At 40.6% G+C, this 21,624-nt stretch overlaps 1 protein-coding gene across 2 annotated transcripts in view; it reads left to right on the top strand.

The window, feature by feature from the left end:
* Positions 1-21,624, top strand: part of PREP (prolyl endopeptidase) — a 170,104-nt gene that overhangs the window by 109,450 nt on the left and 39,030 nt on the right. For both annotated transcript variants that reach the window (XM_008164904.4, XM_065588275.1), the window contains 2 exons: positions 3,337-3,534; positions 7,608-7,711. In XM_008164904.4, coding sequence (XP_008163126.1) covers positions 3,337-3,534; positions 7,608-7,711 — 302 coding nt within the window. The remainder of the gene's footprint in view (positions 1-3,336; positions 3,535-7,607; positions 7,712-21,624) is intronic.

Below are 21,624 nucleotides of genomic sequence, written 5' to 3'. Positions count from 1 at the left end.
GTATAAAGTGTCTGGGTTTGGGTTTGGCCTGAAAGTTGCCAGGTTTACGTTAAAAGAACAGGAGAATTTTTTCCCCAAAAATCTGAAGAAAATGGGTCAATCGCTTGAGTTGCATATGTAATGTTTAAAATAACATAACTAAAAATTTTAAACTAGTGTCAAATTTTCATTGGCCCTTCAGGAAAGAGGGTGAGGGGAAGGTGATGACTCTCTATAGTCATTAGGATTCAAAGGTGAGCAGAAGCCAGGGTGTCACAACAGTGGAAGGACAGATCTGACCTATATAAGGAAAAGAAACAGTTAAAAAAGTTAAGGCTTTATGGACAAATTAGTTTTGACCTACAATTCTGAGAGTTTGTTATCCTTATCTAAAATTATGATGACGAGGAAGAACATAACATATCCTGGAACTTTTGTTCTGAAAATTGGATGTGCAGACATGTTTTTAGTCTGTGTTCAGCTTTGCTCTAGTTGGTTTAAAAAGACGGTTGGGGAAACCCTGAATTCCCATAAAGAGTTTAAAACCCAGGGCAACCTGTAAGATGGGTCTTTGTCATATTTTGGTCAGTTTTGTTTTGCTTGCTTTGTTTCTGTGTAGATTTTCTTTGTTTTCTATTTCTAGTTATACAGTAGAATCTCAGAGTTACAAACACCTTGGGAATGGAGGTTGTCTATAACTATGAAATGTTCGTAACTCTGAACAAAAAGTTATGGCTGTTCTTTCAAAAGTTTACAACTGAACATTGACTTAATACAACTTTGAAACTATAATATGCAGAAGAAAAATGCTGCTTTCCCTTTTTTTTTACTAGTTTACGTTTAACACAGTATTGTATTGGCGTTTGTTTTTTGGTCTCTGCTGCTGTCTGATTGCGTACTTCCAGTTCCAAATGTGGTGTGTGGTTGACTGGTCAGTTCGTAACTCTTAACTCTGAGGTTCTACTGTAGTTGCAAAAACTATTGGTCATGATGTTACTTAGTGTAACAACATACCCTTAGGCAATCCTAGGTCTAGTTTTTGTCTGCTCATTTAATGGCATCTGCAGTTTCTTGCAACCAGGAGCCAGGAGAAAACTTTGTCCAACAGTTGGACCTTGGCTGTGATCCAGCCCTCCAACCTGATCCAAATGGACCACGTTCTCTTCCTGCCAGGGAAAGAAGCCACAGTTTTGGCCCGAAGAAGACAAGAATTGTTATCCACTTATCACCTGGCAAGAGAAAGGAGAACTTATTTTATATTTTCCCCTAATCTCCTTTCTTATCCTTTACCTCTGTATCCATTTTGTCAAAATTTGGTTGAGGAAGTTGACTTGGCAAAGGAACAACTGTGAGTAAGTGAAAATGTTTTAGTTAGTTGCCAGCTAAGTAACCCTTTTCCTAAATGACAGAAATACTTAGCGAGAAGCAGTTTTCTATAAGCTGAATTTTTCCCTTATGTGTAAGTCAATAAAGAAAGGCTTATTATGTGGTTAATAGGGATCTAAAGCCTATGGCACGAGAGAAACCCCAGGCATTTTAGGACATACTAAGAATGGTGTGCACCAAGCAACATCTAATCTGTAAGCTAAGGCAGAGCATCCAAGTACCCAGGTGAATGCCACATGATAATATGTGATGTGAAAACTGGCACCATAAAGAGCTCATAAGCTTCCCAGGTTAGGGCGTGGTAGGGTAGAATCAGGTACCTTAGGGATAGAGCTGGTCAAAGATTTTTCCGACAGACCAGTTTTCTGTCAGAAAATGCTGATTCAATTAAATCAAAACATTCTGCAGGCTTACCAGCCCAGAAATGTTAGAAAATTCCATTTAGGTTCTTCTGAAACTGAAATGTTTCAAAATTTCCATCCTGTGGAAAATTTTGCATTTCTGATTTTTTGTTCCAATTTAGAGTGAAAATTCTTTCAGAAATGCAAAATTTTCCGTGAGATGAAAATTCGGTTCCTGCACACCTATCTTCCCTATCTGGGAAGTCCTAAACTCTGTACTGGCCTTCTATTAGATTAAAAGAAATGACACACACATGCTTGCTCGGAAATTAGCTTTTATATTCTGATGATATCTAGAGGCCTCAACCAGGTTGGTACTCGTGATATGCACTGTACAACCATGATAAATGACCATCCTTGCCTCTGAGAAGTTACAATCTGAAAGCCAGTACATATAAGCAGTCTGAGTATGTCCCCATACGAGGTGAATGAACTGCAGTGTGGTGTGTTAGTTACATATTGCAGTTAAGTGAGGATTTGTGAAGGTTTGTAGCTCAGGTTGGAAATGTAGGTGATGTATGCTGGATAGTTGTAAGAGGATTTCTGGTTCATGATTAGACTCATTGGAAGGGGCAGAGTTAAAGTTGTTGTTTTTTTTCAATCTGCAATGTAATATTTTACACTTGTACATTTTAAGAGATTATATGAAGTGTGAAGGTGTGTGAATATTTATATTTCTTTGTGTCTAAATGCTTAAGTTTTTTTCTTTTTCTGACAACATTGCTTGGTATATTTTAACTAATGTCAAAGTAACCGCATTAACTAAAAATTAGCTCTTGTCCTTTAATCTGTATACTTCAAAATAGCTTCTCTTCATACTTAAAGGTTTAGTACTTTTCAATATTAAGTATTAATCATCTGAAAAAGAAGTATATAATCTTTGTCTTAACTTCATAACTTTAGTGTTCTCAGAACACTAGCTTGGGACTCCATGGATTCCATTAGGCATCCTTAATCACATTGGAGTAGTTCTTATTCATAAGAATAGTCTACTGAATCCTTTAAAAGGTACAAAAATGGCAATGTACTGTACACGGCTGTTCGCCTTTTCATTCTCATAAATGTTGTGCACAAAAGCTATGGTTTAGTTTTCAGTCTCATATGCTTCCATAAATAATTTCCCTGATATATTTTTGACAAAAAGATTACCCTTTTATGAAGAAAAAATTGTAGATTTTGTCAATATAGCTTTGAAACACTGGACATACAATAGCAACATGAACCATTAAACACTGATACAGAAAAATCTTTTAGTTTGTGTACATTAATTGCATGGGGTTTGAAAAAGTATTTGTTAGAATGTAAGTCTTATGAATATTACAGCTCTTTCCTGGCATCTTGTCTTTCATATTTATGTATAACTTTTGCTGATATTTTGAAGAACTGTTTATTTTCACAGCTGCAAGGAAACTTTGAAGCTTACAGAATTTTAATCAGATATATGCCATAAGAGGTTTTGTGTGTGTGTTTAAAGCAATTTTTAAGGTTAGTTATATTTAATTATTTCATTCCCACAGTAGTTTCAGGATTTTGTTTCACTTTACTTTTTTTTCTTTTACCCCTTTTACAGAATGGGTTGCTTGTGTTAGGTCCAACTTCCTGGTTTTGTGTTACCTGCATGATGTGAAGAATGTTCTACAACTTCATGATCTAGCCACTGGCACACATCTCAAGACTTTTCCTTTGGAAGTCGGCAGCATTGTGGGATATAGTGGCCGAAAAAAGGACACACAAATATTTTATCAGTTTATGTCCTTTTTATCTCCAGGTAAGGTTGTTTATTTCCTCAGGTGTTACCCCTTTTACAGGGGACCTGCCCAATGGATCTTTAATTTAGGAGGTACTGTACACATAATGAGATTGAATTTCGGTTTGATCTTTAGAGACATAGAAAAAGGTGCTTTCCCCTAAATAGTGTGTAGTTGTTTGGACTGTGCATTTAAAATATATTAATGGAGAAGACTCTTGGATCTCATGGCTCTACAGTGAGTTAATACGTTGGAGATCTGGGTTCAGAAATGACTGAATATTACAAAGAGTTCTATGGAAGATTGCAACTTCTTGCTCATTCTGTCCTCCTAAAGAAGGAAATTGGTGTTGCTTTCATAGCACCGATTAGAGGCTGTACGAATGTGCTTTGAGCAGAGCTGCATGATCAAGTAAAAGTGGGCCAGATAATACCTTTTGACCAGCCCACAGATACTTAATAAACTGTCTCTGAAAATTAGGTCATTAGTGCAGCCCAGAAAATGAACAGTTTGATGCTAAAACAAGGGTGTGCTTTCCCATCATGTATAGAAGAGCAAGCTTCTACTTTGTATGATCCATGACGTGCTACTGACCCAAACTTCTTTCTTCTGAATAACAAAATATCAAGTAGTTGCATCTGGAGAAATGGTTAAAATTCATGATTTTGCATTTATCCCAGTTTCTGCTCTGCAGTTCCTGTTGAAGTAATACATTGGCGCACTCAGTGGCATTCTGATTTTCTCTCACTAGTGGCAGTTTACAGTTGGCCACACAGAACTTATTCCAAAAACAGTTTGTGTGTGACAGGCCCTACACTCCACTGTGCTACGGAGACCCTCCAGTCACTGTCTAGAGTCCTGGCTTTCAGAGGTATTGAGAGCACATAACTCTCATTGACTGAAAAGAGAGCTATGGGTGCTCAGTAAACCAGGCCCTATGCAAACAAATTAATTTAACAGTGTCCACGGAGTGATAAACACATCATGCAGCCACACACATTCTGTTGTTACTGAGTTTTCTTGATTACCCAAAAGTCAAGCAGAAGTTAATCCCTGGATTAGTAAAATAGGTGGAAGGGGGAGAACCAAGGTCCCTAGAAAAATACTGATGCATTCTAAAGGCAAACATACTGGCTAAAAACTGATCATGGAGGTCTTAGCTTCCAAACTTAAACTATATTTTTTTCTGAAAGTGGTCCTTGCTATAGATGCCAAATTTTAACCATGAAGTATAACTTTCACACAGACAATTCATGTGCTACAATAGAAGATAATGTGCATGCAGTTGTTTGGGAGGGAGTGGTGTTCATTAGCCTGGGAGGAAGTGCACTGGCCTTTTAATTTAAAAAAAAAAAAAAACGAAATATCTGTGACGGAACATGGCTTGTTTGGATGGGATTACTGTCAAAGTGGACTTAACCGACTCCTAATACCCTGAAAAGTACCCTTTTCATTTTGTCATCCAAACTCTCTCTACATTTTACACTAGAGTAAGAAAATTAATCTACAAAACATAAAATATTTTCTTAAAATAAGTTTTTTTTTTTCTCAGTTTCAAGCGTAAAAAGAGAGGCAGGGAAGACTATGTATCCAGATTGGAACTGATCTCAATATATGCTCTCAACATGAGTGGCGGTGTTGGGAATGTTGATAATTGAGTGTGGAGCCAGAAAAGAAAAACCCCACCAGTTTCAACCAGAAAGATCATGCAAGTAAAATCTTGAAGTTACCTCAACAGACTGCAGAACAAGGCTGTGCATAAAGGCTTAGCTATGTAAACTAAATAATTGCTGGATAAGATGGGGAAGGATGATGAGTGCAGAATGGAATGACTCATCCTAAGTGTTGATAAAAGCAAAAGGCCTGTAAGCTTCTTTCAAGCAAAACCATGTGTCCAGTTATTTCTGCAAGAGGCCGGAGTTACCTTGTGAAATAAACAGCCCTTTTGTCCCAATGTATAATGAAAGGGTTCAGAGTAGGTGCAAAATTGTTCATAGTAATAGCCAGAGAGACTAGGAGACAAATATTGCTAGTTTGGGGTTTTGTAAGCAAATTATATAATTTAAGGGAGGGGGTAGATTTCTTGCTGCTTTTCCTTTTCTGAGCTCCCTGCTGTTTAAATGGTCCCTGCTTTTTTACTACTTCTACTACATGTTAATACAGTACGATGTACTGAGGAGCAACTTGGGTTAAGAAATAGATTTTCTTACTGCTACTTAAATCATAGATTTCTGTCCTTAATCATCTGATATAATTAAGTCTTATATTATTTCCTCTTTGCTGATAGGTAAGGAGATCTAGTACTGAATGTTTGTTAGATACAAACTCACTTTGTATTAATGTACTGTGCTGAAAGCAGCCAAGAGAATCTGCAAACTGGCTATGTGCATCTTATTTTCGGCAATGTTGTCAAGTCAGTCAGTATACAGATAGACGGGCAATTTGGGCTGACCTTACTTTTGTTCCACTTACTGGCTCTCTACTACAGTTGCACTCAGCACCTCTGCTGTTTATACTTTGACACTGAGCGTTTCTCTCAGTGGTGATGGTATTGTACCTATTAGAGAGAAGAAATCATTAAAAAAAAAAATGGTAAATTTTGGTACTTCCATACAATCCAGTAAACAGAATCTAAATCTTGTTCTCTCACTCCATCACCCTCACACTGTGTTTTCCTCTTTAATCTTAATTTATCTAAATTTGAAAGGGCAGTGCTCCACTTGATCAGAAAAAGCCCTATCCTAGGTTTGTCACCGATCCTGAATTTTTTCCAGATTTTGACAGAATGATCCTCTGTCCTGCAAGCCTATCTTAAGGATATTGACTGCTGGCTGTTGAAATTGTTTATTTGTATCACACTAGGATTCCCAACCAAGTCTGAGGCCCCGTTGTGTTAAGGACTGTACAAACATATGTTAAGACTCTGTCCTGATGAGCATACAATATGAATAGACAAGACACAGGGTGAGAGAGAAGCACTATAATCCCAATTTTACATCTGAGGAACAAAGGCACAGAGAGACAAAGTGATTGTCCAAGACCGCACAGGAAGTTTGGGAATTGAACCCTGATCTCTTGCATTGCAGTCCAGTTCTTTGGCCACAAGACTGTCCTTATCTTTTCCTACCAACTGACCACCTTGGAGACCATTGGGGAAGAACGTATCTTTCTCAGGAATTTTAGAGAACAGAATGGGGGCAGAGAGTTTAAACACATGGTTAAGTCTTTGCAGGATTGAATCCTAGAAAAGAAAATTACAGTCTAAAAGCCAGATCCTGCCTGGCCCTTCCACAGGTGCACAGTGACTTTTCCTCCCTATTCCCCTATGGGAAGGGCTCGGTAAAGAGGAAATGGGTGCATGGCTCTGCCCACTCCATAAATGTGCAGAGGATAGAGAGGTGTTCCCCACAAAGGGGTGTTTCAGCAGGTATGCTGTCACTGGGTGATGGATGTTCCAGAAGGCCTTCTGCTTCCCTGAGCAGAGTGCCTCCATTCCCTCAGGGGCAGTGCGGCTTTGCCTCAATCAGACCTTTAAAAACGAGTTTGTCTACCAGCTTCATCATGGTCATGTGCTTAAGCACGTGAATAATTTTACTCATATGAGTAATCCCACTGATTTCATTGAGCATACTCAAATGAGTAAAATTATTCACATGTTTAAGTGTTTGCAGGATCAGGCCCTAAGTGAACATATTAGACTAAATTCTGTTCAACTACATTGGTATAATCTGTATTAACCCATCACGTTTCCAAGTAGACTCCTAAATCTTTCCATTATCTGAATTCTGTTGGATTTATCATTCTTAGTAAATGCAAAGCAGCTTAATTTTTTTCCCCTTGTATTTAGTTGGTTGTGGGAATTCTAACTTCACATGCTTAGTATGGGCAGCGGTAATTTTTCTTTGCATATAGAAAGGCTCTGCATTCTTCAGTGAAGAAGTACATGTCAATTATTAAATTTAAGAATGTATCAAGGCTGCTTCTTTACCCTACTGGGTTAACTTTGCGATCGTTACAGTCTTTCATGTTTTTTAATCCAATGTCTTTTTAATGATGCATGTGCACTAATTGACAAATTTGACCTCTGTTTCAGGTATTATTTATCACTGTGATCTGACGAAAGAAGAACTGGAGCCAAGAGTTTTCCGGGAGGTGACTGTGAAAGGATTTGATCCTTCGGTTTATCAGACAGTTCAGGTAATAACAACATGAATTTTTCTACCTTGTTTTAATCACTTGTGAAGCAGGCTAACAAAAACTGCAGTTAAATGAGAGTAAAATCACTTTCAAGCAACTCCTGTGTAATTTTCAATATCAGAGGTTGTAGAGTTTTGAGGCAGGACTAATGGGCTTTTTGGGGGTAAGTTTAGTATGTGCCATGCCATGTAACTAAGAGGCAAACACAAGCATGCATCTTCTCGTGTTTTTAAAGGTATAGTAGTGTTTTGCATCAGTCTCAGTGATGTAATTGCTTTCCATATACTGTGCAGTTCTTCCACTTTACTTAGTATAGTCATCCATGTAAACTCTTTTGGTTGGGAACTGTTTTGTTTTTGTTTGTACAGTACCTAGCACAATGGGGTCCTGGGCATTAATACATTACAAATCATAAATAGGTGTGTACAACATTTGGATTCTGACAAGCTAATTCCTAAAACTCCAAAATAAGAATGGCCATTCCAAGTCAGACCAATGGTCCATCGAGACCAGTAACCTGTCTCTGACTGTGACCAGTGCCAGATGCTTCAGAGTGACTGAACAGAATAGGACAGTTATCGAGAGATCCATCCCCTGTTGTCCAGTCCCAGCTTCTGGGAGTCAGAGGTTTAGGGACACCCAGAGCATGGGGTTGCATCCCTGACCATCTTGGCTAAAAGCCATTGATGGATCCATCTTCCATTAACTTATCTAGTTCTTTTTTTGAACCCAGTTATTCTTTTGGCCTTCACAACATCCCCTGCCAACAAGTTCCACAGGCTGACTGTGCGTTGGTTGAAGAAGTACTTCCTTATGTTTGTTTTAAACCTGCTGCCTATTAATTTCATTGGGTGATTCTAGTTCTTGTGTTATGTGAAGGGATAAAAAACATTTCCTTACTTGCATTCCCCATACCATTCATGATTCTGTAGATCTCTATCATCACCCCCACTACCACCCCACCTAAGTTATCTCTTTTTTTAAGCTGAACAGTCCAAGTCTTTTTAATCTTTCCTCATGTTGAAGCTGTTCCATACCCCTAATCAGTTTTGTTGCCCTTCTCTGTCCTTTTTCCATACTAATATATCTCTCCTGAGATGGGGTGACCAGAACTGCATGCAGTATTCAAGATGTGGGTGTACCATGGATTTATACAGTAGCATTATCTTTTGTATCTTATTACCTCTTTTTCTTGATCATTCCTAACATTTTAGCTTTTTTCACTGCTGCTGCACATTGAGCAGATGATTTTAGAGAACTATCCGCAATGACTCCAAGATCTCTTTTCTGGAGTGGTAACAGCTAATTTAGATCCCATTGTTTTGTATGTATAGTCGGGATTATTTTTTCCAATGTGCGATACTTTTCACTTATCGAAATTAAATTTCATCTGTCATTTTATTGCTCATTTACCAAGTTTTGTGAGATTCCTTTATAACTCTTTGCAGTCAGCTTTGGACTTAACAATTTTAAATAATTTAGTATCATCTGCAAACTTTTCAATGTCACTGTTCATCCCCTTTTCCAGATCATTTATTAATATGTTGAATACCACATGTCTCAGTACAAATCCTTAGTGGAACCCACTATTTACCTCTTTCCACTGTGAAAACTGACCATTTATTCCTACCCTTTGTTTCCCATCTTTTAACAAGTCACTGATCCATGAGGCGACCTTCCTTCTTGTCCTATGACTGCTTACTTTGCTTAAGAGCCTTTGCTGAGGGACCTGGGAAAGTGAGGAAACAGATTGACAGCGTGAGACGGGTACCCAGAAGTCACCTACTACAGGACAGGCCCAACAAGGAAAACGAAAACAACAGAACACCACTGGCCATCACGTACAGACCCTAGCTAAAACCTCTCCAGTGCATTATCAACGATCTACAACCTAAACTGGAAAATGATCCCTCACACTCATAAACCTTGGGAGGCAGGCCAATCCTCACTTATAGACAGCCCCCCAACCTGAAGCAAATACTCACCAGCAACTACACACCACACCACAGAAACACTTACGCAGGAACACACCCATATCTACTCTAGCAATAACATCATTGGACCCAACCACATCAGCCACATCATCAGGGGCTCATTCACCTGCACATCTACTAATGTGATATATGCCATCATGTGCCAGCAATGCCCCTCTGCCATGTACCTTGGCCAAACCAGACAGTCTCTACGTAAAAGACTAAATGGACACAAATCAGACATCAGGAATGATAACTTACAAAAGCCAGTAGGAAAAAATTTCAATCTCCCTAGACATTCAATAACAAATGTAAAAGTAGCCATTCTTCAACAAAAAAACTTCAAAAACAGACTTCAAAGAGAAACTGCAGAACTACAATTCATTTGCAAACTTTACACCATTAATTTGGGCTTGAATAGGGACTGGGAGTGGCTGGCTCACTACAAAAGCAATTTTCCCTCTGTTGGTATTTCCCTCTCTTGGTATTCCTTCTCCTCATCAATTATTAGGAGTGGACCACATCCACCCTGACTGAATTGGCCTTGTCAACACTGGTTCTCCATTTGTAAGCTAATTCCCTTCTCCTCATGTGCCAGTATATGTATGCCTGTTTCTGTAATTTTCACTCCATGCATCTGAAGAAGTGGGGTTTTTTTACCCACGAAAACTTATGTCCAAATAAATCTGTTAGTCTTTAAGGTGCCATCGGACTCCTCTGTTTCTCTAACCAGGTTTATTCACCGGGTAGCCTTCAACTGTGTATCTCTAACCAGCAAGCTTTGCTGAGGAGTTACGATTACAATCTGTGGGACTCTCTCAAATTTCAAAGACTCTCTGCCTCAAGAGTCAAGGCAGGAATTCGCTGCCCTCTTGGAGGAGAGTAAGAATGTGGCCAGGACCTCTCTCCAGGTAACTCTCGATGCAGCCGATGCGGCAGCAAGGACAGTGGCCTCTGCTGTCACCATGAGGTGGTGTTCTTGGCTCCAGTCCTCAGGACTTCCTCATGAGGTCCAACAGTCCATTCAGGATCTCTCCTTTGAAGGCTCCTCACTATTTTTGGAACAGAAAGACACGAGACTTCACAGCCTGAAGGACTCTAGAGCCACTCTCAGGCCATTGGGCCTCTATGCTCTGTCTGCTTCCAGGAAGCACCTCGGGCCCCAATAGCCACCTCATTTCTTGGAGCCCTCTCCGAGACAGGAGTCCTACAAAAGGGAAGGCAGAAGTTATAAATGTCGTCAGTCATTCCCATCCACCTCAACCTCCTAGCCAGAGTCTGATAAGTACTCTGGTGGGCCCAAGCAGGCCTTTTGAAGGTACACCCAAAGGCGCTATACTAGTTCCCACTTCAGATCCTGCCTCCCTTTTATTTTTGGACCATCTGTCCCATTTCAGCCAGGCCTGGTCCTGTATAACATGGGACCACTGGGTGCTAAGTACAGTGACAATTGTCTATATCCTTCAGTTTTTATCCATCCCTCCCTCACATCCCCCACCCCTGTCGCTCTTTGTGGACCCTTCTCACGAGCAACTCCTTGCCCAGGAAGAGCAATCCCTCCTATGCATGGGGGCTGTGGTGGAGGTTCCTCAAGACTTGAGAGGAAAGGGGTTCTACTCCCTATATTTCCTAATCCCGAAGGCCAAGGGGGGCCTCTGCCCCATTCTGGATCTACGTTGCCTCAACAGATCTCAAGAAACTGAGGTTCTGTGTGGTCTCCCTAGCCTCCATCATTCCCTCTCTTGCTTCAGGGGACTGGTATGCCGCCCTTAACTTAAAGGACGCATATTTTCACATTTCTGTCTTCTTTGACCACAGAAGATTTCCCAGATTTATTGTGAATCAATGCAATTACCAGTTCATCACTCTTCCTTTCAGCCTCTCAGCAGCCCCTTGGGTTTTCACAAAGTGTATGGTGGTAGTAGCAGCCCTTCCTCAGACGGCAAGGCGTCCAGGTCTACCCACACCTCAACGACTTGCTAATCCAAGGTCAATCAGAAACTTATGTGCGGAACAGCATCAGCATGATCCAGACAGCTTCCAGGCATTGGGCCTGTTGATAAACGAGGAAAAGTCGGCTCTTGTTCCAGTTCAGAGAATAGAATTTATTGGGGTAGTGCTCAACTTGACCCAGGCCAGAGCCTTCCTTCCGGAGGCCCAATTTCAAACTATATGTCAGACCTGATATCCATGGTCATGGCACACCCAATTATGACTGCCTGAGTTTGCCTCAATCTGCTGGGGCACATGGCCACATGTAGGTTCAGTATGCAAGGCTGCGTCTCAGGCCCTTGAAGCCGTGGCTAGTGTCATTTTACTCCCCAAACAGACACCACTTGGACTCAGTGCTCACTATTCCTACCCTGGTCCTCACCTGTCTGGACTGGTGGAAGGACCCAGGGTCAGTAATGATGGGGGTACCCTTTGTTGCCCCTCAGCCGTCAGTCTCCCTAGTCTCGGATGCATCAGATGTAGATTGGGGAGCCTACCTCAACTGTCTCAAGACGCAGGGCCTATTGGTCAGGGAATTCAGGGCTGTATGTTTAGCTTGCCAAGTGTTCCTCCCTCAGATCTCAGGCAAGGTGCTGCAAGTTCTCACAGACTACCACGGCCATGTTCTGTATCAGGAAACAGGGAGGTACTCGATCCTCTGCCCTGTGTCAGGAGGACATCCATCTGTGGGAATTCTGCATGAAACACTCCATCCACCTGGAGGCAACATATCTCCCAGGAGCCCGGAATGCACTGGCAGATCACCTCAGAAGATCCTTTTCCCTTCACCCGGAGGTGGTCCCTTCACCTGGAAATTGGCAGGTTCATCCCTCAAAGGTGGGAGTCTCCCCAGGTAGACCTGTTCACGACCAAGCAAAACAGGAAGTGCAATCAGTTTTGCTCGCTTTGCTGGCACAGTCTGGACTCCCTGTCTGACACCTTTCTGCTCCCTGGTCAGGACCCCTGCTCTATGCTTTTTCCCTGGTCCCTCTTGTTCACAAGGTCCTCCTGAAAATCAAGCAGGACAAAGTGAGAGTTATTCTCATAGCCCTGGTGAATAGCCCTGGTGAACTAGCCACACCAGTGCTAGTTCAGCATGCTACTGGATCTTTCAATAGCATTCCCTCTTCCACTCCCACTCCATCCAGACCTGATCTCACAAGACCACGGCTGGTTGCTCCACCCAAACCTCATCTCCCTTCACCTAACAGCATAGATGTTAGATGGCTGACCCCGGAGGAGCAGGCCTGGTCAGAGCAAGTTCATCAGGTCTTTCTAGGTAGTAGGAAACGGTGCACTAGGGCTACCTACCTGGCTAAATGGAAACGCTTCTTGATATGGGCATCTCACCGAGGTGTCTCTCTGGTTTGTTCTTCCCTGTAGGCTATCTTAGACTACTTGCTCCGTCTAAAGCAGCAAGGTCTGGCCTTTGCATCTATCAAGGTGAACTTAGCAGCAATCTCAACCCTCCACCTGGTGAATGACAAGTCAGTATTCTCCCATGAGATGATGGTCTAATTTCTCAAGGATCTGGACAGATTCTACCCTCAGGTCTGTGAGCCAGTCCTCCATGGTACTTAAACCTGGTTCTGTCAAGCTCATGGGTCCTCCATTCAAACCACTAGCACCATGTCTGCTACTGTTTCTCTCTTGGAAGGTCACTTTTCTGGTGGCCATCACCTCAGCCAGAAAGGTCTCTGAATCAGGGTTCTTGCATCAGAGCCACAGTACAAGGTCCAGCTGTACCGCCACCCAGCCTTCCTGTCAAAGTGGTGTCACAATTCCATAGCCAGCAGGCTATTTTCCTCCCAGTCTTCTTTCTGAAGCCTCACAGGAACTCTGAAGATGCTCATTGGATGTTAGATGTGCTCTCACCTTCTATATTGAGAGAACTAAACCCTTTCACAAATCCATGCAACTCTTTGTAGCAGTAGCAAAAAGGATGAAAAGGCTCCCAGTGTCAGCCCAGAGTATCTTGTCCTGGATAACTGCCTGTATTTGAGCTTGCTGTGAGCAGGCAAATGTCCCGCCGCTAGCCATCCTAACCACTCACTTAACGAGAGCTCAGTCCTGTTCAGCAACGTTCCTCACGCAAGTTCCCATCCAAGACATCTGCAGGGCTGCAATTTGGTTATCGGTGCATACCTTTGCATCCCACTATGCCATCACCCAACAGGCTCGAGGCGACGCCAGGTTCGGAAGAGCAGTGTTGCAGTCAGCATGTTCATTAACTCTGAGCCCACTTCCTGAGGTACTGCTTGTGAATCGCCAAATGTGGACATGAGCATGCACTCGAAGAAGAAGTGGTTACTAACCTTCCATAATTATTGTTCTTCAAGATGTGTTGCTCATATCCTTTCCACAACTCACCTTCCTACTTCTCTGTCGGAGTTGTCCAGCAAGAAGGAACTGAGAGGGTGCGTGGCCAGCAGTGCTCCTTATATCTGCGCATGAGCGACATGGCTCCAGAGGGCACTAGAGCCGCCCTGACAGATACCACTGAGGGGAAAATCTATGGCAACGGTGCACGTGGTGTACACACACCTAACATGGAATGGACATGAACAACATATCTTGAAGAAAAACAGTTACAGAAGGTTAGTAACAGTTTTTTCATCTATGTGCCAGATAATTCTGTTCTTTACTATAGTTTCAACCAGTTTGTCTGGTACTGAAATTAGGCTTGATGACCTGTAATTGCCAGGATTGCCTCTGGAGCCTTTTTTAAAAATCAGCGTTCCATTAGCTATCCTCCAGTCATCTGGCACAGATGCTGATTTAAGCGATAGGTTACATAACACAATTTAATATACGCACAAGGCTGTTGTAAATAGCCTCATTCATCTCTGGTTGCTTCTGTAGATAGAAAGATGAGCTTTGCAAAGGCCAGTTTGCCAAAGATGCAATCATCGAACATTTATCTCTTGGCTTGAATTCATTAGGGAGTCTACTTCTTCTTTCTCTATTTTATTTTATGTATATATAACAAACTTTAGAGGATATGGAGTTGAAGGAAGAAAACAGCTTTCACTTTGAGAAAGAACATGATTATATAACTAATACTATCAAGTTGAGTGAGATAATGAATTAAAAAAAATATATAATAAATTAAAAAGAGGTTTAGAAATAATTACTGTAAATTAGGCATATTATATTTTACTGGCAAATCAAATGTTTTATTTAAGAAACAATTGTGGAATCAAAAGCCAATTTTACATATAAATCAATTATTTATTAAATTAGGCTAATAATTAAAAATAAATTCCTTAAGTTAAGAGAGCTCTTCTCATCCAGAAGGATCCCAGGTTTTTTGGTTGTATATAGAAAGGGATTATTTTCCCCACCACTGAGAAGCTGCTATCTTTACCTTGCTTTAGTGATGTAACAGTGATTCACTTTCAGCAATGCTCCACGTGTTTTTAAAGCAAGAAAAATAACCATCCGTTTTCACTACAGCTGGAATTTAGATAGTTGGAATTTGATTAGCAATGCTGAGTTTAGCTATAACACAGCAGTTACTACAGCATTATAATTCCGATAAGTGCCCTTGGATCCTTAATTACATGGGGCGGGGAGACAGTCCTTGGAACCTTGTACACCCCAAATACAGCACCTGTGATGATAGAGTGGTGCCCTTGTGCAGTGGGATATTGTGTTTTGCTGACTTGGAAGGAAAGGTGCCATATCCTGAGACACAAATGTCAATTCCTATACCATCCTGTGTGCTTCCTTGTATTTGAGATTTGAGGAGACTCCAGCATCAGAGAAGAGAGATTTCATACCTTTGATCTGGCCAGTTTATTATACATTTAAATCTCAAATTCATTTGAAATTGCTCCTTTAAAATGACACCTATATACGTGAATTGCATTGAGTTCAATCACAGCTTTGCCATAAGCCCTGCGTTAGTGTCAAAGTATTGTTGCAGTGACCCTAAAGCTGCCTAAATCACAGTTGCCCACCCAGCCCATCTCTGCTTCCACTCCAGGAAAGGGAGCATGGTGTGTCAGGGCTACCCGAGTTTTGTATGCTCTCCAAGATTGGGGAGGAGCTGCACCACTGGGTGTATTGTGGAGCTAAACCAAGATTCCACCCCATTCCTTGCCTACTCCCCACCCACTTGCATGGGGGGCGGAAAGGGGGCAAGTAGATGCTCCGCAAAGGTTGCGTTCCCCTCCCACAAGGAATCTGCGTATGTATGTGTATGAATCTAAATGATAACCTTGTTCCTCCTTTTACTTCTGCACCACCCCAGAGCCCTGGCCACAATTCAGGCAATTGAAAAGGATAAACTGAAAATGGATGCAAGAAAAAGTAGTTGTGCGGAAAGTCACAGGTTGAGATTAATTACTTCACTATAAATAACACTGTATAATAACCTCGGTTTCATTATTGTGATTTATATCAAAATTGCCGAGTGCTGAAAAGGAGAAAACAGAGCTTGCTTTTTTTTTTCTTATTGGACCAAGGCTAATTTGATTCTGCACTGAGGGATGTCCTTTCTTAATAAGATACAGATGAAAGGAATATCCCATACAAAGCTTTCTACATTTATTTTCTTCCACTTGAATGAATGCACACACACCTGGGGGTTTCCTAGATTTATTTACATAACATATATGAAACTTTGAGAGTTGTTCTCTAGTAGTCTCTGCACATAATTGAGCAAAAGTGTTAGAAATGAAGTGTGGGGGGGGTGCGCGTGTGTTTTAACCTAAACTGAAATTGTCAAAGTGCCAAATCTGTACTCTTTTGGGCACGTTTTCAGTATTGCATGGATTTTTAGTGCAAGACTCTACATGACTTTTTTTTTTTTTTTTTTAAATCCCACTGCTAAATCCCCATGCAACATATCAAAAATGTACCTTACATCCTTTGGTTAAAGTATGTATTAATCTTTAACTAAATAATGTTTCCTGATAGGTGGAAAGGAGTTTTGATTCTCTAGATAATTTCATCATATGTTATTTTACGGGGAGTAGTAGTGAATAATGGATTTATGAAGGGAAACATTGGCACAATTTTGTTTAACTGAGCAACTTATAAGTAAAATTTATCATAACTTAAATGCTCCTTTAACTAAAGGTCATGAATTTTATCTTTATGAACCTGCCAACTGAGTTCTTATGTGCTTCTTGTTACACCTCATGGTGACACTTAATCATTGATAAAGAGGCTGCTGTCCTGTCTCTGAATTAACCTACTTTTATGCTGGCATGCAAGATTGCAGGTGTTGAAATTGTAATCGCGAAACAATTTGTTTGGATCCCTTTGCCATTCTTTTAATATCTTCCAATGTGTTTTAAATAGTTCAAGATTGCAAAAGAGTATGTGTGCCTAGCAAGGGTTGTACTTTGTTTAGCTACTGTCTTGTAAAAAGAACAGGAGTACTTGTGGCACCTTAGACACTAACAAATTTATTAGAGCATAAGCTTTCGTGGGCTACTGCCCACTTCTTCGGATGCATATAGAGTGGAACATATATTGAGGAGATATATATACACACATACAGAGAGCTTGAACATGTGGGAGTTGTCTTACCAACTCTGAGAGGCCAATTAAGTAAGAGAAAAACATTTCTTGAAGTGATAATCAAGCTAGCCCAGTACAGACAGTTTGATAAGAAGTGTGAGAATACTTACAAGGGGAGATACAAACATTGAATCTAATGGCTCAGCCATTCCCAGTCCTTATTCAATCCTGAGTTGATTGTATCTAGTTTGCATATCCATTCCAGCTCAGCAGTCTCTCGTTGGAGTCTGTTTTTGAAGTTTTTCCTGTTGTAAGATAGCCACCCGCAGGTCTGTCATTGAATGGCACCTGCGGGTGGCTATCTTACAACAGGAAAAACTTCAAAAACAGACTCCAACGAGAGACTGCTGAGCTGGAATGGATATGCAAACTGGATATAATCAACTCAGGATTGAATAAGGACTGGGAATGGCTGAGCAATTACAAACATTGAATCTATCTCCCCTTGTAAGTATTCTCACACTTCTTATCAAACTGTCTGTACTGGGCTAGCTTGATTATCACTTCAAGAAATGTTTTTCTCTTACTTAATTGGCCTCTCAGAGTTGGCAGTAGCCCACGAAAGCTTATGCTCTAATAAATTTGTTAGTCTCTAAGGTGCCACAAGTACTCCTGTTCTTTTTGCGGATACAGACTAACACGGCTGCAACTCTGAAACCTGTCTTGTAAAAGAACTCTGAAATTCATGGTATAACTTAGTTTGATTTAAAAGCAGCTGCCATTTTTTACATTGTATCAATAAATGGCCGGGTGGAGGGAGAGCAGGATTAATTGTATTCTGTGTCTTTTATAAAACCTATCTTTGTAGGAACTAAGTAACACTATGAATTATTTCATTGTTCAGCCACCTGAGGAGACCTGGGTTCAAATTATGGATAGTTAACAAATGAGAATGATCTTACTGTCATTCTAATTCTTCACAGAGATTTATCTACACCATACAGGTTGGCACAATCGGTGTCGGTGCTTCAGGGAAGTTTAAAACTAAGAAGATGAATCAGAATTGAGGTTGATTGGCAGAGTTGTAGGAGAAACTTGTGCACAACACCTGCCAACACTATTCCTGGATCTTGCCATTACTATTAGTACATCAATTTATTAACATTAAATCACTCAGTAAAATTTTTAAAAACACCCTTATTCAGGGGTGTGCACAAGGGGGCCCCAGTAATCCGTGTGGGCACAGAACTCCTCCAGCTCCAGGGACACGGTGGAGGACACCGCGTGAGCTCTTCCGGCCCTGGGGCTGCAGCAGGGGCACAGAAAGTGCCTCTGCAAAAGCAGTCAAATTTGTATTCCTGCCTATGCTGCTGGCCTTATTGGTTGGTGTCCTATGGATGTCCTTATTTTTTTAGATCTGCCTAGCAAAATATGAGCTTCAGTTATAATTTTTTTAAGTGGATGTGAAGAAGGACTTATTGTTATTTCTTGTCTTTTCCTTAGCACAGATGAATGGTTGCCTGGTGTTTAGAGAGAATTTTCAATGGCTCTGTCATCTCAGCTAAGATGTAACACCTTCAGTATAACAGACAAAAGGCACATTCTTCAGATGAGTGTCGTGTTAGGAAGCAAAATTAAAGAACACTCTTTCCTCTTTCTTTCTTTCTTTCTTTCTTTCTTCAGTAAATAAATTACTCTATACTATTTTCCATCCTCTTCCCCCTTCTCTTTAACATGAAAGCGCTTTTAAAGCTGTAGCTTTTAAAGGCCTGGGTAAAGAATGATGAATTTTGAAGAATTATACCATATTATTATACCATATTGGTTCTGTGGATGCTTGGAGTGTTCGATTCCTCATGATCTCACTGTAAAGGCATACATTTTAATATTAGAAAGGGCAAAACAAGTCAGTTGTTCCTGTCTCCTTCAGTTTTACTATTTTTAGTTCCTCCTGGCTTCCCAATTCAGAAAGATAAAACATTTAGCTAACCTTGTTTTGTGTAAAAATTGATAGTTATTTAATGCCTGCCACAGTATGGCAGCATCGTGCCCCCATCCAGTTGCATGCATAAGGAATGTTGCTATTTTAGTTGCTTCAGTTTCCATTAGAATTCCAAGAAGAGCACAGAAGGTTTCAGCTCTGATCTCTTCCTGCAGTTTGGCAGTGACTGTATTGTTGGCACCAAGACAATAAACAGTCCTGCTCTGGAGGACATTAACAAATTCATTTTGACAGCTCTGGCACTGTTGGCTACATGCCTTCTGAATTCAGTACGGGTAGTAACTTCTTACTCTACTAACATGGGAATATGGCAAATGCCACTTTAATCTGCCATTGCTTTCTCTAATTGCACCTCAGTGGAGAGGGGCAACTCAATGCATTGTTCCAATTTTAGAATCCTGTATTTTTTTTAAGCTCTAGAGAAATATTTTAAAGGGTGAAAGTGTAGCCACACTGAGCTCCTTTTAAGAGGGGTTCCCTCAATATGAAGAATTATAAAACTAGAAAGAAACTTATAGAAAAGCATCCATAAAACTAAATGGAGGATTTTGTTTAGTGATCTCACACTTTTCTTGGGCTTTGGATCCCAGACACTTAATTAGATGAGAGGTAGCTGGATGTCCTGTAATAATTGTCAAGGGTTAGAGCAGCTCCATCTAACATGCTTTGAATAATTAACAGAGAAATCCTAGTTGATGTTGGCACTCTGTAAATATCTGGACTAGTAGGTAGATCACCTTGTTCTTGACTGGTGTATGGCACAGTGGGTTATTGCACTAGTTTTCACCTCTAGAGTTCAAATGCAGGTTGAGGTCCCAAATTAAGGTGGTTATGGTAGTCTCTCATCCTAACCTCTGTTTGTGTCAGAAAACAAATGATTGGCAGCGTTTGCGCAATAGGAAATGGAATAGTGGTAATGCTTTGGATCAGGACTGGGGTGTGCATAGCACAACTATAAGTGGGAGTTTGCACAGCACCAGACCATGCCTACATCTGAAACTAGTATTAAAATACTAATCTCCCAGACACCTGCACTATCACGTAGCCTATGGGGTTCACCAATCCCAGCCTCGTAATTACACCTCTACTCCAATATAACGCGACAAGATATAACGGGGTAAAGCAGCGCTCGGGGGGGGGGGGCTGCACACTCTGGCAGATCAAAGCAAGTTCGTTTTAACGCGGTTTCACTTATAACACAGTGAGATTTTTTGGCTCCCGAGAACAGCGTTATGTTGAGGTAGAGGTGCATAGTGTTTCCTTTCTGTTTAAGATGCAGGGAAATGAGGTGACTATAGAGGCGGCCGGGAGAATCGTCAGACACAAGGTCTTACAATAAATATTCATTTTTTTCAGTCCAAAGGGGTGGTGATGCAGAGCTGCTTAGTAGTCTAGCTAAGACCAAGAGAAATATATTCTCCTTTTTGACTTTCACTTTTAAAACTTTTTGCTTTATACTACTCTTTGCTTTTTTTATTCCCACTGCTAATGAAGAGGAATATTGAGGTGGTGTATTTGATCCCAATTCAAGGGCCTTTGTTTCACTTAGAACCTCCCAAAACAGACAGCTAAAATAATATAGATCTGTTCTAATCCATAACCATTGATCCTAGCATATGTGAATCACTTACTACATGTAAGAGTGATTAGGAACTAGCGCTTAAATCAATTTTAATAAGAGTTTAAAGGATTGCTTTCACATCCTCAAATATCTTAAACAACTGCATAACTACTGGCAAAAAAATTAGTTTTACAGTAAATGGGTGAATACAATTTTGTTCTCAGGAAGAAACATAAGCCATTGGGGACACACACACACCCCTTCTTTTTAAAGGCAGTGTGTATTTAAGACCCAAGTATCTCAGTGGGATGGGGTGGAGGTTGGTTATGGATAGAGACAGATTAAAATGAGAAACATCTTCATTACAAAAATAAGAGTTTCCTTCTTGTCAACTTTCTAAAGCGATCACTGAAGACTTTTTCCTTCTTTTTCCTTCCTTCTCATAAACACTCATCCCTAAGTTTGATTTTTTTTTCCCCTCCAGTACTTAACCATTAACACATTACTAATTGACTTAATTCCCTTGGTCACAAAACAGGGAATAATTTCATCTTTTCTCAGTGGTATTTTCTCCCAACTTCCATTCTTTTCTCTGAAGATCCCAAAGTACTTCCCAAAGGTAGAGAAGTATGATTAACTTAATTTTACAGATGGAGAAACAAAGGCATTGATAGATTGTGTGACACATCACAGTGATCAGTGGCTGAACTAGGAAGTGAGCCCTGCTCTCCTGACCTCCAGTTCACTGTTTTGACTGCAAGACTGTGCTGCTTCCAAATGTATTAATTTAGCAAAATGAGTCTTCAAAATGTGTTTAAAAGTAAAATTGCAGTCTAACCAATTATTATAAAGTCTCTTCTACAATCAGCATAGCATAACATTTCAGTACGAATATAAAAACAAATCTCTCTAA

This window comes from Chrysemys picta, chromosome 3 (assembly GCF_011386835.1).
Source record: "Chrysemys picta bellii isolate R12L10 chromosome 3, ASM1138683v2, whole genome shotgun sequence".
NCBI classification, from domain to species: Eukaryota; Metazoa; Chordata; order Testudines; family Emydidae; genus Chrysemys; species Chrysemys picta.
This window is presented reverse-complemented; position numbering and strand designations above follow the sequence as displayed.